At 41.7% G+C, this 16,915-nt stretch overlaps 1 protein-coding gene across 7 annotated transcripts in view; it reads left to right on the top strand.

Moving 5' to 3' along the window:
- Positions 1 to 11,901, top strand: part of gtf2ird1 (GTF2I repeat domain containing 1) — a 210,664-nt gene extending 198,763 nt beyond the window's left edge. For all 7 annotated transcript variants that reach the window (XM_043718738.1, XM_043718735.1, XM_043718734.1 and 4 more), the window contains 3 exons: positions 2,056 to 2,093; positions 3,450 to 3,565; positions 11,664 to 11,901. In XM_043718738.1, coding sequence (XP_043574673.1) covers positions 2,056 to 2,093; positions 3,450 to 3,565; positions 11,664 to 11,732 — 223 coding nt within the window. In that variant the 3' untranslated portion in view covers positions 11,733 to 11,901. The remainder of the gene's footprint in view (positions 1 to 2,055; positions 2,094 to 3,449; positions 3,566 to 11,663) is intronic.
- Positions 11,902 to 16,915: the final 5,014 nt, after the last annotated feature.

A 16,915-nucleotide genomic window follows, 5' to 3' on the forward strand; every position in this document is an offset into this window, starting at 1 on the left:
GTGTGTGTGTGTGTGCAGGTGTGAGACACAGTGAAAGACACAAAGTGCACCAATCTTTATTCAATTTCCACCACCAGGAGGATAGGAAAACACCCGGGTGGCCAGTGACAAACACTGCCCTTCACATCAAAGGGCAGTGCTGTGTGATCAAAACAGTGAAGGGGAGGGTAGGGACTTAATCAAAATAGAGTTGGAGGGAGAAATGATGCACTCCACTCCCTGCGGAATCTCCTGTTTACTTTTTTTTTCTTTTCTTTTTTTTCCCGGGTGGCCAGTGACAAACACTGCCCTTCACATCAAGGAACAGTGCTGTGTGATCAAAACAGTGAAGGGGAGGGGAGGGACTAAATCAAAATAGAATTGGAGGGAGAAATGATGCACTCCACTCCCTGCGGCGCCCACCTCTCCCTGAACAACTCCAGGGTGTTGGTGGACACCGCGTGCTCCTTCTCCAAGGACACCCGAGCTCGAACATAGTCACTTTGTTTTTTTTTCTTTTTTTCTTTTTTTTCTCAAAAGGGAAAACACCCAAGTCGCCAAATCTCCTGTTTCTTTTTTTTTTGTTTTAACCCCCACACTACCACCTAAGTGCGGTAGTGCTTATTTTATCCCCAGCACCCATGGTGTGTGTGTGCAGGTGTGAGACACAGTGAAAGACACAAAGTGCACCAATCTTTATTCAATTTCCACCACCAGGAAGATAGGAAAACACCCGGGTGGCCAGTGACAAGCACTGCCCTTCACATCAAAGGGCAGTGCTGTGTGACTCTCCCCTGTTAATATTGGTCATCCAGGGCTTTCTGATTGGCCCAGGGTTAACAAACCCAAACAAGAATTTCGTAGCCAACAAGGTCAACCTGGTTCCATTCACTATACCGGCCATTCTGGCTTTCCTGCTGAAATGGGCAACTTCACATTTATCCGGGTCACACTGCATCTGCCACATATTTGCCCACTCACTCAACTTATCTAAATTACCCAGTAGCCTCTTTACATGCTCCTCACATTTGATGTTTTCACCTAATTCTCTTGATTTCCTGATTGCATTAGCTTCTCTACCAAAATACAACATCTGGTTATTTATCCACTTCGTGACTCCGAGCAGTTGCTGTACGCAAATTAGCAGCCACATTTATTTAAATAAGCAGTAAACTATTTAAATAGGGAAAGCTTGCAAAACTCGGTGGTGCAGAAGGATCTGGATGTTCGGGTACATAAACCACATGAGGTTGGAATGGAGATACAGCAAGTGATTGGGAAGTTGGATGGAATATTGTTCTTTATTTGGGGGGCTATGCAATATAAAAATAGGTAGGTTTTACTGCTGCTGTGCAGAACACTTTTTGACACCACGCCTGGAGTAATTTTGATCTCCTTACTTGAAAAAACCTATTGCTTCAGAAGCAGTTCACAAAGTTCACCCGTTCCTCGAATGAAGGGCTTATCTGATGAGGAAGTGTTGAACGGATAGAACCTGTATTCATTGGAATTTAGCAGACTGGCAGGTGATCCACAGGATGCATACTGAGAGTGTTTCCTGTAATAGAAGGGACTAAAATTAGGGGAGGTAGATTAAAAATAGGAGGTTGCCCTTTTTAGACAGAAATTAGGAGAATTGTTTTCTTTTAAGAGGTTGTTCTCTTCTCTTGAAATAGTGGAGGTGGGTCTTTAAGTTTTTCTAGGCTGATAGGTTTTTGATAGCCAAGGGAGTCAAGAGAGGTATGGGGACAGACAAGACAAGAGCTGAGATTACAAGCAGACCAACCATGATATTATTGAATGGTGGAGCAGGCTTGAAGGACCAAATGGCATCTCCCTGCTCCTAAGTCACATGTTTCTATAACTTGACTTCCAATGAGTGGCAACATCAGTCTTCCTGGTTGCTGCTTTTTGAAGTCGGCGAGCGGATGCCAGTAATTCACCGCAGCAGTAGCTAATGAAGAAGAGAAGCACATCACCAAGCCTACCTTTTCAAGTAAATGTCAGTAGTGGATTCACCTTAGTCATTGTAAACTGGCAGGTGATGACTTGTTTTCATTTTTTAATCTTTTACAGGCCTTTTGCAGAGATTTGTAATGAAGCGTCAAAATCAGGTGAGAAAGTGTTATCTAATCCTCCAATCAATACATTCATAATGTTCCCACACAGGCTCCCCTAATGGAGATGTTGGTAGATTATCTACCCAAATAAACCAACATTATGCATGTCTTGGATCCCTGATTTACACCCAGAGACAGTACTAGTGCTGAGATTGTTTGTGGGGAAGGATAATTGAGTTCTGCTCCCAAATGTTATCTATTGACTGCTGGAAAATAGTCTGGCTCCAGTGGAATAATCTGGTAGTGTCAGGGGCTACTCTTCTGCCTTATTGAATCACTAATCGATACTGAGCACAGGGTTCCCAGGGTTGCCCAATGACCAGCTGAGCTGGTGCAATTGTGCGTTTCCATATGTACATGTAAGTCTAAGTGTATTGTCTACTTGTGGGTGTACTTGGATTTATGCATATTGTTTTCATGTGGGGGGGGGGCAGGTGCTCATGAGACAGTTAAGGCTGAACCACGTTGGTGTGGGATTGGAGTCACATATGTGTGAAGTAAGAGTGGCAGGTCTCCTTCATAGAAGGGCATTGTTGAACTAGTGGGTCTTGTCAAGTCCCATTCATCTGGCAGCTAGTCAGCACATGCTGATTTTAAAATTCTCATCCTTGTTATCAACTCCTTCCACCCTGTCTCTGTTATCTCCTCCAATGCCACAACTCTCTAACATATTGGCACTCGCTACTAATTCTTGTCCCTTGATCAGCCCAGATTTTTATCCCACCTCCACTGCTGGTTGTGCTTTCATTTGCCTAGTTCCCAAGCTCTGGATCTCCCTCCTTACATGTCTTCACCTCCCGGTCTTGCTTTCCTCCTCAAAATATGCCTCAAATCTTACACCGATTCGGACAAGTCTCGAGTTATCTGACCTAGAATCGTCAAAAGTGTCTTCGTTTCATATTTTGTTTTATCACGCTGCAATGAGCAGCCATAGGACATTTCATATAATTAGGTGCCGTACAAACCGAAGTTGTTGTTTGTCAGATTTTCTCACTTCCATGGCTCACAGCTTTTTGTTTCTTGATTTTACTTTTAATTCAATTCAAACTCTCAAGGTGCTATGGTGGGATTTGAACTTGCGTTCTCTGGGGGAAATTACAATCCAGTTCTAATAAAGAATGGCTGACGTTTATCAATTTACAAAAAATACATCAAGAAATCCCCAGTGGTCCCACCATGATTCTGCACACTCAGGAATGGGAGGGAGGATCATTGATAAGGGAATAAGGTGCACAGTGTCAGCTTATGTTATAGGAAACTGTTGTTGATTCTTACAACTTGACAATGCACTTCTGTGGAATAATAGTAACATTTGGAATATTGTGTATGTTACCTTTTAATCCGGTTTAGCATCCAAACAAGATGCAGTACACAAACGGAAGCGAAGAAGAGTTTCAGAGGGGAGTATTGTGCCGTCATCCTCGAACATGGAAGCAGGCGTATCACCAAATCCAGTCCCTCTTGTGGTAATTAATTTTGAAAATTAAATATACATTAAGTAGGGGATTTTGATTTCCTGTGCTGACATTCTTCCACCTATGACTTTTACATTCAACACTAATAACAGGCGACAAATCTGAATGCAGATACTGTTGCCCCAGCCTCTGTCAGTGCTTCTGTGCATAAGAACTGTTTAATGATTTGCAGGAGCGGTTCACAAAGTGGCTGACTGAGTAATTGCTGCACTCGTGACATTGAGCAAGCTAGGCCCAGATTCCAGGAGCATTGCCTGATATTAGCTGGTTAACCAATCTTGGCCAATGTGGCTTTCAGAGTGCAGCCATTGGCTTTAACCTCTCTTGTGAAGAAAAAAGTGAAATTGCTCATAGCTAAAGGTTCCTGGTTTCCTTTGCAGTGACCCTTACTATCAGATGGAGGGTGACACAATTCACAAACTCTTCTTGACTTAGCTACTGGACACTTGGTGAGGAGCCAAAGAGTTGGACGTCTCCAATGACCTATAACACTGCATTAGTTTGGGTAGAAATTTACTGAGTTTTCCTGCATAATTAGATGGCATAATTTCTGATTGGGCTGCTGCATCAAGATCACTGCCTGATTTTTTTTTTTAATCATTCGTTCATATGTGGACTTCACTGGCAAGGCCACCTGCTAATTGCCTTGGAGAAGATCATGGTGAGCTGCCAACTTGAAACTGCTTAGAATCATCAGAGTGTTGAGACCCTACAACAGTAGAGGAATGGCAGTATAGTTCCAAGTGGGATGATGTGTAACTTGGAGGGATGTGGGAGTACTCCTTAGCATCTGCTACCCTTCTAAGTGGTAAAGGCTATGGGTTTTAGAAGGTGCTGGTGAAGGTGCCGGAGTGATTTGCTACACTGCACCTTGTAGGTGGTACACATTCTGCTACTGTTCTTCTGTGATGAGGGAGTAAGTGTTGAAAGTGATGGATGGGGCTGCTTTTGCCTTAGACGGTGATGGGTTTCTTGAGTGGAGTATTCCTTCACATTCCTGAGTTGTAATTGTAGATGATAGACAAGAAACAAATTACTCACTTCACATTTCCAAGCCTCTGACCTGCACCACGTATATGACCCCATTTCAGTTTCTGGTCGATAAGACCACATGAAATAGGAACAGAAGTTGGCCGTTCAGCCCCTTGAGCTTGCTGTGCCATTCAGTTGGATCCATAGATGATCCAGCATTCCTTAGGTTCACTTTCCTGCCCTTTCCCTGTAACCTTTGATTCCCCTACCGATCAGTTATTTTCCAAAAATACTCGGGTAAAAGTTGACCTCCTATTTTTGGCCAAAAAATCTGGAGTTTTCCATATATCTTGTGTAAAAGTCAACCCCAGTTTGTCACCGATAACGAAACAACATTTAAAGTCAAGGTATTATCCTGCACATAAATGTTACGATGACGAAATGAGATTTTTGTTCCATGCTATTATGTGTTTTGATGTACAATTCACACCAATTTGGCGTGAAAGTTCAAGGTGCATCAGGTCAGAGTCCGATGACAACCTCCCTTTGTGTGCAACTCAGCTTACCGTAATTCATTGTGGTTTTTTTCTTTATTCGTTTAGAGATCAGTTGGGTTTCTGCTAATGATATGGTATTTTCAACTGTAGCATGAATTTCAGCCACTCATAAGCAGTATCCATGTAAAAGTTGACCCCATGAATTTAACCTTAAAAAAGTCTAAAATAATTCAACTTTTACAAGTGTATGTACGGTACATCTCTCAGCCTTAAATATACACAAAGGCTTACTCCCAACAGCTCTGTATGGCAAGGAGTTCCAAGACAAGTCTGAAATCATTCCACAGAGGCTGGTATCCCGCAACCAAGTCCCCCTTTATTTACATGTGGAGAATTCTTGACACTGATCCAACTTCCTCAGAGCCAGCTCTCAGAGTGAACAGAATCTCTGACACTCCTGTCTGTCAGTGAGGGCTCCCTGATTGGACTAGGTTACCCACTCCAATCAGGAAACTCATATTCAATGAGGGTCCACCTGGCTGTCCTCCCTGATTCTAAGGGGATAAACTGTTGTTTTTTTGTAGCACCTCCTGGGGCATTTAGCACAGGATCAGGTTCCTCCAGCTCTGCCTCTTATATGGACATCATGTAACACATAGTAGCTCACCTCTTGTGCCTTGAAGCAAATCACTAAGGCTGCTTCGACAGCACTTTCAAAACCTGTGACCTCTACCATCTAGAAGGACAAGGGCAGTAGATGCTCAGAAGAAATTCACTTCTTTTCAAGTGGCAGAGGCATCAAGGCTGCGACATCTGCTGTGACCATCTCCAACTCGGAGGTATCTTCAATGCTTGACAAAGAGGGAGAACCAAAATGTGCCGGAACAGTCAAAAGGCAGTCTAAGAGCTGGGCACATTCTGCTCCTGCCCCGTTGGTAAACTTGTAGCTTTCAAATGGTCCACATGCTTTTTCAGGACTGTCTCATCTACCCAAACTTTATATATTACTGGACTCGACCTTGCGTCAACCATGCGCCTTACTCATGCAGGGCCAATCTCATGGGTCCTACACTTTGTTCCCAGAAGTAACTGTCTCTCTCACTTAGCATTGGCATTCCTGATACTGTTTCACACAATTCCTCCTCAGGTCTGGGCCAATCAGATTTAACCTGGTAACCCTATATGGTCTTCTCCCATTAGCAACTCTGCTGGAGCTATCCCTGTAGTTGTATGAAAGGTGGTCCTACAACCAAATAGGAACCAGGGCTGTTTGTTACCTAGTGAAGCCTGCCTCCAAAGTTTGGACTGTTCTTTCTGCAAAACTATTGGACGATGGATAGTATGGAGCAGTCCTTGTGTGAAGAATACCATTTAACTTTTGAAAATACTCAAATTCCCGACTGGTAATCGATGCCTGGTAACTGTGACCAGCATTTCAGGGAGTCCATGTTTCACAAAAGATGCATGCAGTTTTTCTATTATGTCCCTGTTTTGACAAATGAATTCTGTGCACGTCCAGCTATTTTGGGTGGGCATTAAAAATGCCTAAGAACATTGAGTCCATTAAAGGACCTGCATAATCGACGTGTAATAGAATCCAAGGTTTATCCAGCGATTCCCACGAATGTGGACAGCAGCTGGCAGTAATTGCTGTCCTTGTTTGGCGTTCTGGGCACTGCCCCACCAATGTGGTTTTGTCTGCATCCACTCCTGGCTACCAGACATAACTTCTCACCAACATCTTCATTTTGGAAACCCCTGGATGATCCTGGTGGAATTTAACCTGTGTCTGGCGGTATCTTTGATTAGATTTTTTAGATTAGATTAGATTACTTTACAGTGTGGAAACAGGCCCTTCGGCCCAACAAGTCCACACCGACCCGCCGAAGCGCAACCCACCCATACCCCTACATGTACCCCTTACCTCACACTACGGGCAATTTAGCATGGCCAATTCACCTGACCTGCACATCTTTTGGACTGTGGGAGGAAACCGGAGCACCCGGAGGAAACCCACGCAGACACGGGGAGAATGTGCTTGGGACAATCCGTCTTGCTTGGGACAATCCGTCTTGCTCCCCATAATAAGATGCCATCCTCTACGGTCTGTTCGGGTCCAAAAGGGTTTCCGTTCTGGTTGTGATGGCCCTTTGGATTACACCATCACCACCAGCTGTTTCAGTTTTGCCAGGACTGGATCTTTCTGCACCCAAAGTCTTGATATTCCAGCTGTGAGTGGAAGAGTGTCCAGAAAATTTAAACCCATTACGGACTCTTCCATGGTGCCATCACCGGGGGGGTGTCTGCCAGCAGGAGGCAGCTCAATGCATCCGCATTTGTTAATTGGCCTCCCAGATGGTGTTCCAGTTTGTAATTATACGCACTTAGTATTAGAGCACACCGCTGACTTCCGTCTGAAGCTATGGGCGGCACTGCCTTATCCTCTTCAAGTGAACATAGCAGGAGTTTGTGATCTATTATTTTTACACGTTTATGTCCGTAAAAGTATTGGTGGAACTTCCTGACTCCAAATATGACCAAACCTTCCTTCTCTATCTGGCGTATTGATTCTCTGCATTAGCCAGAGCCCTGGAGCATGTGCTACTGGGTATTCCTCTCCATTGGGCCATCTATGAGCTAATACTACTCCATTACCATACGGGGAGGCATCGCATGTCAATACCAGATCCCATTTGGGATCATAATGTGCCAACGCCTGAGAGGTTGATAGCTGTTTTTTCACTTTCCTGAAGATTATGGCTTGGCTACGTGACAATTTCCAAAGCTCACCCTTTCCTAAGGGTTGATGCAAAGGTGCCAGGGTGGAGGCACGGTTATGTATGAACTTTCTGTAAAGATCTAAGCTCCAGTACTGACATGGGAGCCGGGGCACCTTTGATCACCCTCACTTTTTCCAACAGATACCAGAAAGTCTTGTTGGTTCTGTCGCCCAAGTAGGTCACTTGGGGTGCCTGGCACACACACCTTTCCATTCTAAGGCTTACGCCTGCTTGGGAGAGATATCTAAGGATTGTGTCCAGGTCCTCTAAGTGCAGCTTATTGATTTTCCCTGTTATTAGCACAGGCAACCTGAGGTAGATCTTGTAAAATGTTCTCCATAGTCTGCTGAAAACAGGCTGATGATACCCTAAATCTTGTACAAACCCTCATAGATTTTAATTGTAGCATGCACCTGGGAATCCTTATCTAACTACATTTGTAAATATGCATGGCTCATGTCCAGTTTTGTGATAGATAGTCTCCACCCTCCCTGCCCCGCCCTGCCAGGTTTGCATATAAATCCTCTTTGCAAGGGATCAGGTATTTATCCAGGTGTAAAAAGCTGTTTACCATTTGTTTAAAATCCCCACAAAGGCAAACTGACCTGTCAGGCTTCACAGTTGGGACAACTGGGGCAGCCCATTCCACAAGCTGGGCAGTTTTTGATCATTTCTTCACTTTCCAGCCTTCTGATTTCTGTCTCTACTTTTACCAGAAGGCAATTGGCACTGAGTGGGCCTTACAGAATCATGCAATTGTTTCCTGGTCAACATGCAAGGTGGTCTTGACTCCTTTGATAGTCCCCAGACCTTCCTGGAAGAGTACTCATTAGAGACTAGACCAGACATTATACCCTTAATCTGAAAAGGTTCACAACTGGTTCTGCGATCATTGACATGGCCATACCAGTATTGACCTCCATTAGAACCAGGTGAACATTTAACTTGACATGTTCTTGGATTGCTTTTGATTTGTGTGGTGCTGAGAAATGTAAATGTTCCAAATCCGATGTTGGTGGACTTTCCAGGGTGTGCATTCCCCTGGATACCAGATATGAGTTTTCTTACTCAATTCAGGCATGGTAGGACACTGGCAGCAACTACAATTGCTTGCTGGCCCGGATCCTGAAGAAAATTGTAATCATTTGGCCAAGGTTTGGCTTTGTTTTCGGGCTTTCCTGTGGGCTGACCTAGACTCCCTTTGTTCAGGGTATGTCTTGACTGAGGCTATGCAGTTGCCTTCACATAAATGATGTTCCCCAAGCTCAGACAGACCTGCGAGGGTGCCCACTTCCATCATGTGCTCCACTTTCCGCATTTTCCAACGATAAAGCCAGTTGTAGTGCCTGTTTGAAGTTCAGTTGGGGTTCAGCTGGAAGGCGCGTTTCTATAGTTACATCATTAATCCTACTCTTGTCGCTGAAATAACTCTGAGACTGGTAATCCCTCACCAAGTCACCCTTTATTTATAGTGGAGAGTCCGTGACACTGAACCAGCTCTCACAGTGAACAGTGACTCCAGATTTTTTTCCTTTTTTTTTACAGTGAGAGACACAAGGTGTACAAATCTTTATTCAATTTCCACCACCAGGAAGAAAGAAAACACCCAAGTGGCCAGTGACAAGCAGTGCCCTTCACTCCAGTTTCTTTTTCTTTTTTTTCTTTTTATTCTTTTTAACCCCCACACTACCGCCTAACTGCGGTAATGCTCATTTTTCCCCAGCACCCATGCCCACCTCTCCCTGAACAACTCCAGGGTGTTGGTCGACACCGCGTGCTCCTTCTCCAAGGACACCCGGGCCCTAACGTAACCACTCCAGTTTATTTTTTTTTTATTTTTTTCTTTTTCTTTCTTTTTTTTTACCAGGAAGATAACACTCCTATATATTTTTTTTTATTTTTATTTTTTTTTAAACCCCCACACTACCACCTAAGTGCGTTGGGGTTATTTTTTCCCCAGCACCCATGGTGTGTGTGTGCAGGTGGGAGACACACCACTCCAGTTTATATCTACCAGTCAGGACACCCTGATTGGACCAGGGTAACAGCCCCAAAGAGGGAATTCATGTTCTGTGATGTCCATCTGGCTGACCTTGTTCCAATCATTAGTCTCTCAACCCTCTGAGAGAAGAAATTCCTCTTCATCTCAGTCTTAAATGGAGACCCTTAATTCTTAGACTATGCTTTCTGGTCCTAGACTCTCCCATAAGGGAAAGCATCCTTTCAGTATTTATCCTGTCCAAGCCCCTTAAGAATCCAATATGTTTCAATGAGATCACCTCTCATTCTTCTACATTCCAATGAGTAGAGTCCAACCTGTTTAGCCTTTGTCTGTTAGATAATCTTTCTATACCTGGGTCCATCCTAATGAACCTTCTCTGAACTGCTGCTAATGAAATAATATATTTTCTTAAATAAGGGAATCAAAAACTGCTCACACTACTCCAGGTATGTTCTCACTAGCACCTTGTACAGTTTCAGAAGGATTCCCTACTCTTGTACTCCAATCTCCCTGAAATAAGGACTAATATTCCATTAGCCTTCCTGATTACCTACTGCCCTGTGTGCTAGCTTTCTGTGTTTAGTGCAGAAGTTCCCCCAAGTCCCTTTGTTATACAGCTTTCTGCAGTTTTTCTGTATTTAAACAATACTTTTGTTTTCTTTGACAACTTCACATTTTCTTTCATTATAATCCCATTTGCTGATGTTTTGCCCCATAATTTAGTAACCCCACCAGATGTTAGTAGTGAGGGATTCAGCAATGATTATGTCAAGAATGTTGGTTAAATTTGCTTTAATTAGAGATGGTCATTGCCTGGCACTTGTGTGACATGAATGTTACTTGCCACTCAACAAACCTAGAAATTGTTAGGACTTGCTACAAATGGACATAATTACTTTGCTATCTAATAACATGAACGGTGCTAAATATTATTTTGTCATCTGCAAACATCCCCACTCTGACTTTATGATGAACGGAAGGTCATTGATGAAACAGCTGAAAATGGTTGGGCCTAGGTCACTACTCTGAGGAACTCCTGCAGAGATGACCTGGAGCTGAGATGACTGTACTCCAACAATTCTATTCTGTTCAATTTGTGGTTTATGTGAGAATCATAGCAGACAAAATTTACTGCTAAGAAATGTAAAATGTATATTAAGGAAAGATACAACAGATAGTAGACATGAATGGTATTAAAGGAGCTAACTGTTTGTTTCAAACAGAGCTAGAGTTAAATTAATAAAAATTAAATTTAAGATTAATATCACCAAGTTCTTCTCAGTAACAGCATTTGGAACCTGGAACTAACTTCTTGATAACAGCGATGGAAGCAAAAATTCTGTTCATTGAAGAATGATTTGGATGAAGTAAGGTAGACTGAAAGGCATTCTTTATCCTTAGTTATGTTACGTAAGCAAATGTAGAAAAATACTGAAATCTGAGAATCTTAGCAATAATTTCAAAAGAAGCCATTAAATGAACTGAAATGGAGGTGAAGCCACTTTTGCCTTGCAATGTCATGGGTGAGGGGAGTGTATTTCTGTAGTGGGGCCAGGGCTTAGAAAATTTTCATATTGGAGAGTGAAGGTGGTAGATCTTTTTAATATATATTCAGTGGGTGAAGGTAGGATTTTGCTATTCTACATTCTTAACTCAGATATGTACTTCTAAGACATAACTCTCTATGGTAAGTTGTAAAGTTCACTCTATTGTTCAGCTTTACGCATTTAATAAATTCAACTCAACTCGAAGGAGTAAATGTGGATTTGTTTTAATCTTCAACTCAATGCCCTGCCTGTTCCATACAATGATGCTGTCACATCTTCCTCTCTTTACAGCAATGGCCGATGTACCTGGTAGACTATGGTGCAGTCAACATGCAGATCCAAGGGCCTGTAAATTTCTAATTAACAACTTGCTCAAGAACAAGCATGTTTTTTGAAAAAAGACACATGTAATTATGTACCATAACCGTATAGTATGAACTTTAATATTTCCTTCTAGAACACATCCTGATTTTTACACTGTCTCCATGTGACCAAGGGCTTTAAATAAATGTGCTGCCTTGCTTTCGCACGTATTGGCTAAATTATTTGTAATAAAGACATGTTCATGAAGCTTGTATAACCATGAAATTTTAGGCCTTTCGTTTTGGGAATCCTAGATTCTACTTCAGTTGCACCAATGCACAAACCCCTCTGCAGAATTGGTGAGGATAGTCTTTTTGAAATTCTGAGTTTCATCCAAAAGGGAAATAGTGAGGGAAGTTTCATCTATCCTGTCTGAACAGCACTTTGAGACCATCTGGAAGTTAATTACAGAGCAGTTTTGGTTTCAGAGATGACGAGATAGTAATTGGTGTGTGTTTTGCCCAGCTTTCAGGTTCAAATAGGCACAGAGAATATCAATTTAGAGATATAACAATGTGCAGAATATTCACAGACACTAGTCCAGCTGCTGAATTCAGGGAACCTTTCTAAACTCCTAAGAACAGCCATTAGCTGCTGACCATTAAATGTCAAATTACTTTAAGATAAATGTGAAGAGATGCACTTTGGGAGAATAAGAAGCAATATCCATGCCTGAGAAAATAAGGAGCTTAAATCAGGTAGAATACCAAAGGGATTTTGTGATATAGATGGAAAAATCATTAAAAGCAGCATCCTAGGTCAGCAAAACAATAAAAAGAATTCTAACACCTGGATTTATTTCCAAGAGTACGGAATTTAAAAGTGGGGAATGTATAGTAAATCTGTAAAAGGATCATGAAGACTGCATTTGAAACATTGTGTAGAGGTCAGGTTTCCATTCTATAAAAAAATACAAAGGAGCACTTAAGAAAGAGCAAAACAGGTTTACAAGAATTGCACCAGCACTGAGCATATGACTATTAAGAAAGTGAACTTATTGGACCTTTTATCTTGAGAGAAGAGGAAAACTCAGTGGGAAATGTGTTAGTCAATATGCATGTGGTGAAAGTATACAGCCCATATGATACAGTTACTAGTAAAATCCAGAGGGAAGTAAGGGAAAGCTCTTTACTTTGTGACTGGAGAATTGTGGAATCTGCTATCACAGGAGATGAATTTAATTAAGAAAATCATCTAATTCAGTGCTTCCTGCACTGGGTATGTCATGAACTGAACTGTTTTGGGGGTTGCAGGTTCTGAGGCCACAGTGAATCTTGGATTGATTTCTTCCAAACTCCAAGGCCTCTTTAAATTCTCAGAGTTTTGGTCATTGGATGTACCCTAAGAGACTGCCTCCAGCAGCAGCAACAAAAGCCCTCATGAGTAATTGGGTATTTAAGTGATTTTTGATTAACCCTGCTTAAATTTCATTAACTCCTTGCAAGAGAGAGGAGAAAAAGTGACTGGGATATTGGGAGGGAAGTGGGGTGAAGGGGGATTGGAAGCTAAAGGTATCGGAGGCAGAATGGAAAGGTGGGGAGAAGGGAGAGGTACGGTGATTGAGGGGAGAAGGATTGGGAATCAGGAGTGAAAGGGACGGAGTTTAAGAACTGGAGGATTGGGGTATATTGGGAGGATGGGGAATAGATGGTGGTTGAAGGGGAGTAATGAATTTGGGAATGTTGGTATGTGATGGAAGGTCAGGGCATTTAAGGGGGAGATTGATATGGTAAAGGAAAGGGTAATGAGACATACTCAACTCTTTTTCCATCCCTGCTCAGCAACTGTAACAGTCAGCATTCGTTGTTGCAAGCACCAGGAGTGAAGCACACCTGAATGAAGGTTTCTCTGACAGGCAGGTCTGTGCCTATAGGTACTTTACAATGTACAGGATGATTCTTCTAGGATGTCTGACATTCTTCACCTTCCTCAGGCGCCATTCCTACAGAGTCATGTTGAAGTGAGTGCAACAGTTTCCTGGACAACTGTACTGGGTTGACTTGAAGGTGTCCTTCAAATCTATCAAGGCAATGACACCTAAGTTTGAATAAGCTTGCTCCAATGTCAGCCTGGTACTAATATAGCTCCTGTTGTACCTCTCTTGTGGGATAAACATACAAAAATAAGACAGCATCAGCAAATAGGGTCAAAGTAGGAAAAATGGTACAAAGACTGAATTAAAGGCTTCCTGCACACAACTTATCTAATAAGATGAATTAATGGCTCAAATAGAAATAAATGGATATAAGATGATATGGTTGCAAGGTTACAAAGACTGGGAACTGAGTATTTGGGGTACATAACATTTTGGAAGGATAGACAGAAAGAATAAAGGCAGGGTAATTCTTAAAAGATGAGATCAGTACCGCTATGAAATGATTGTGATTTGAAAGATTAATATGTAGAATCAGTTTGGGTAGAAATAACAAAGAAAAGAAAATTAGTGGGAATAGCTTATGGTTTCCTGACATAGTAAGGTAACATAAATAAAGAAGCAGATGTAAACCAGAACAAGGACTACCTTGTAAGACAAAGTAAAGATCAAATAATAATAGGGGGCATGTGAGAAGGGTAATACTTATGAGTGACATTAAATGTCATATAAGAGTTTGATGGGTTCGAAGCTGAGAATGTTTCCTCTTTTAGGGCAAGCTCAAATTAGCTGATACATATGGTCACTGGACTGGAAACGTTAACTGTTCTCTCCACAGATGCTGCCAGACCTGCTGAGTTTCTCCAGCAATTTCTGTTTTGAATTAGCTGATATGGCATAGTTTCAGACTAAGAGTCCTCCTCATGGATGTAAGGAGGAATTTCTTCTCTCGTCAAGTAACAAATCCCTTGGAATTATACCAGAGAACTGTGGAGGCTGTTGCATTTTATTCAAGGCTGAGATCAATTTTTGAACTATAGGAATGTTAGGGATGATCAATTTTTTGGGTGCGGTTTTCCCTTAAATAATTTTAATTTTTAAATTAAATAAATAACTAAAATATATTAAATGTTGAGGCCAAAGAGAAGCAGTTGTTTCAGTAGAGATTGTAAATATAACTCATTCATCTTGGGCAGTTGGACAGGTGTTTGGACTGCAGGAACTTCCTTCAGCTAACAATCACAGCTCTATTTAAAGGTATCCAACCTAACCCCATGTTATGAAGAGAGCCCAAGACCTTCAAGTAAACAGATTACCAAAGATATTCAAAAACACAAAAGACAACTTTAACATCACAACATTGTGAAATATGTAATTCTGAAACACTGTTAAAGGTCTCAGACCTTATTTTGCAAATTTGAAATTTAACTTGCTGAGGAACAAAGTAATTGATTAAAATGTTTTTAGGAAATATTTTGAGTTCTTCAATTAGCTCTAATTTTGTTAATTATAAAGTTCTCCTGAGCATTAATCTATGGTTTGTTGTTTCCTAAGTTTCTTTGTTTCTTATTCATAGTTTTCTAGCTTATTCCCTGATATTTCATTTATGTGTTCCCTCTTCCCTTGGATTTTGATTTCAGGGAAATATTATGGTAAAAATGTGACAATACAAGAAGTATTTGCAGAATATGCTGAATATGCAAAGGCAATATTTTCTATATGTGATGAATGTATAGACACTGCTCCCATATAAAAATTGAGAGACTGCAAATATATTCTAGAAGGATAATAGGAATCTAATTGAGGCAGAGGTTTAATCAATTTAAAGGGAGATTAGATCAAACTTCAAACTTTAAAACATATAAGCCTCCATAAATTTACCTTTTTGTAATTTTCCTTTTTTTCTGCTCTTGCCCTGGATTTTTTCCTGGTGTTATAAGCTTCTGTAGAAGAATATCCAAGGCAAAAGTGGGAAAAAAGGGAAAATTACAAGAAGGTAAATTTAAAGGCTCTCTGAAAATACGAGAAAAACAGCAAAAACAAATACAAGTACGTCAATACCAAAGGGGATAGTCAAATTTAGGCAAGATTATAATGCAGGAGGAGAAAGTGAGGACAGCAGTTGCTGGAGATCAGAGTCGAGAGTGTAGTGCTGGAAAAGCACTGCAGATCAGACAGCATCCAAGGAGCAGGTGAGCCAACGTCTTGGGCAGAAGCCCTTCATCAGGAATGAAGATTATAATGGAGAGTGGCAGAATGAAATAAAAATTGTCAGCACACTCTCTTGGCTTTCAGGGAAAAGAACATGTGGACATTGAGATTATAAAGCTATGGATATGGGTATAGAACTGCTGGCACAGCTTTCTATTTGAAAGAGATGGTACAATGTAAATCTACATACACAGGAACTAAGAACTTGCACTGAGATAGCACCTTATCAGGTCAAGGTCAGGGACAGAGTATTGAGAGATTCACATAGATTCTCTAGATGAGGAGCATGAGTTATGAGAAAGAAATGCGGCTACTTTCCCTAGAACAAGGATTAAGAGGAAATATGACAGGGCAATTCAGAGTTTTCTGATAAGGTAAATCAAGAAAATCTGGCTGGCAAATTACTAATTAAAGAACATACATTTATTATCACCATAAAATAACAAAAGACAAAGTTAATTGCATTGGGAAATCCTAAGATCATGAAAGGTGTTTTATACATTCTTTGTCTTATCAGGTTTTAACTTGTAGCTAATTGCAAAATTACTACCCCAAGGTTTGAAATTGGAAGTTGCAATTACAGCTAGTGCCCAAGGAAGCACTTTATCTGTTTTTGACGAATTCCTTTATCTCTTCATGTTCACTCATTACTTCCAGCACAGACTGTAAGAGATTAATGACCAAATCATCCGCCGACATTTCCGCCACCTCCAAACAGACCCCACCACCAGGGATATATTTCCCTCCCCACCCCTTTCCGCCTTCCGCAAAGACTGTTCCCTCCGTGACTACCTGGTCAGGTCCACCCTCCCATCCTGGTACCTTCCCCTGCCACCGCAGGAACTGTAAAACCTGCGCCCACACCTCCCTCACCTCTATCCAAGGCCCTAAAGGAGCCTACCACATCCGTCAAAGTATTACTTGCACATCCACTAATATCATTTATTGTATCCGTTGCTCCCGATGCGGTCTCCTCTACATTGGGGAGACTGGGCGCCTCCTAGCAGAGCGCTTTAGGGAACATCTCCGAGACACCCGCACCAATCAACCAAACCGCCCCGTGGCCCAACATTTCAACTCCCCCTCCCACTCCACC

Source organism: Chiloscyllium plagiosum, chromosome 28, assembly GCF_004010195.1.
Source record: "Chiloscyllium plagiosum isolate BGI_BamShark_2017 chromosome 28, ASM401019v2, whole genome shotgun sequence".
Lineage (NCBI taxonomy): Eukaryota > Metazoa > Chordata > Chondrichthyes > Orectolobiformes > Hemiscylliidae > Chiloscyllium > Chiloscyllium plagiosum.